Here is a 267-nt window from a genome sequence, read left to right on the forward strand (position 1 = left end):
CTGACGACCGCCGACGGAGCGGCCAAGAAGGCGGCCAAAGCTAGCGGCTCGGCGGCGCCGTCCCCATCCAAGAAGAGGAAGAACAAGAAGAAGAACCAGCCGGGCAAGTACAGCCAGCTGGTGGTGGAGACCATTCGCAGGCTGGGCGAGCGCAACGGCTCGTCGCTGGCCAAGATCTACACGGAGGCCAAGAAGGTGCCGTGGTTCGACCAGCAGAATGGGCGCACCTACCTGAAGTATTCCATCAAGGCCCTGGTGCAGAACAAC

The 267-nt window shown here is 62.2% G+C and overlaps 1 protein-coding gene across 1 annotated transcript in view; it reads left to right on the forward strand.

Moving 5' to 3' along the window:
• Positions 1 to 267, forward strand: part of LOC102262484 (histone H1x) — a gene marked incomplete at its 5' end in the record, with an annotated part of 865 nt that continues 598 nt past the window's right edge. The window contains one exon of the mRNA XM_005866973.2: positions 1 to 265. Within this exon, the coding sequence (XP_005867035.1) occupies positions 1 to 265 (265 nt within the window). The remainder of the gene's footprint in view (positions 266 to 267) is intronic.

Source organism: Myotis brandtii, unplaced genomic scaffold (assembly GCF_000412655.1).
Source record: "Myotis brandtii unplaced genomic scaffold, ASM41265v1 scaffold240, whole genome shotgun sequence".
NCBI classification, from domain to species: Eukaryota; Metazoa; Chordata; class Mammalia; order Chiroptera; family Vespertilionidae; genus Myotis; species Myotis brandtii.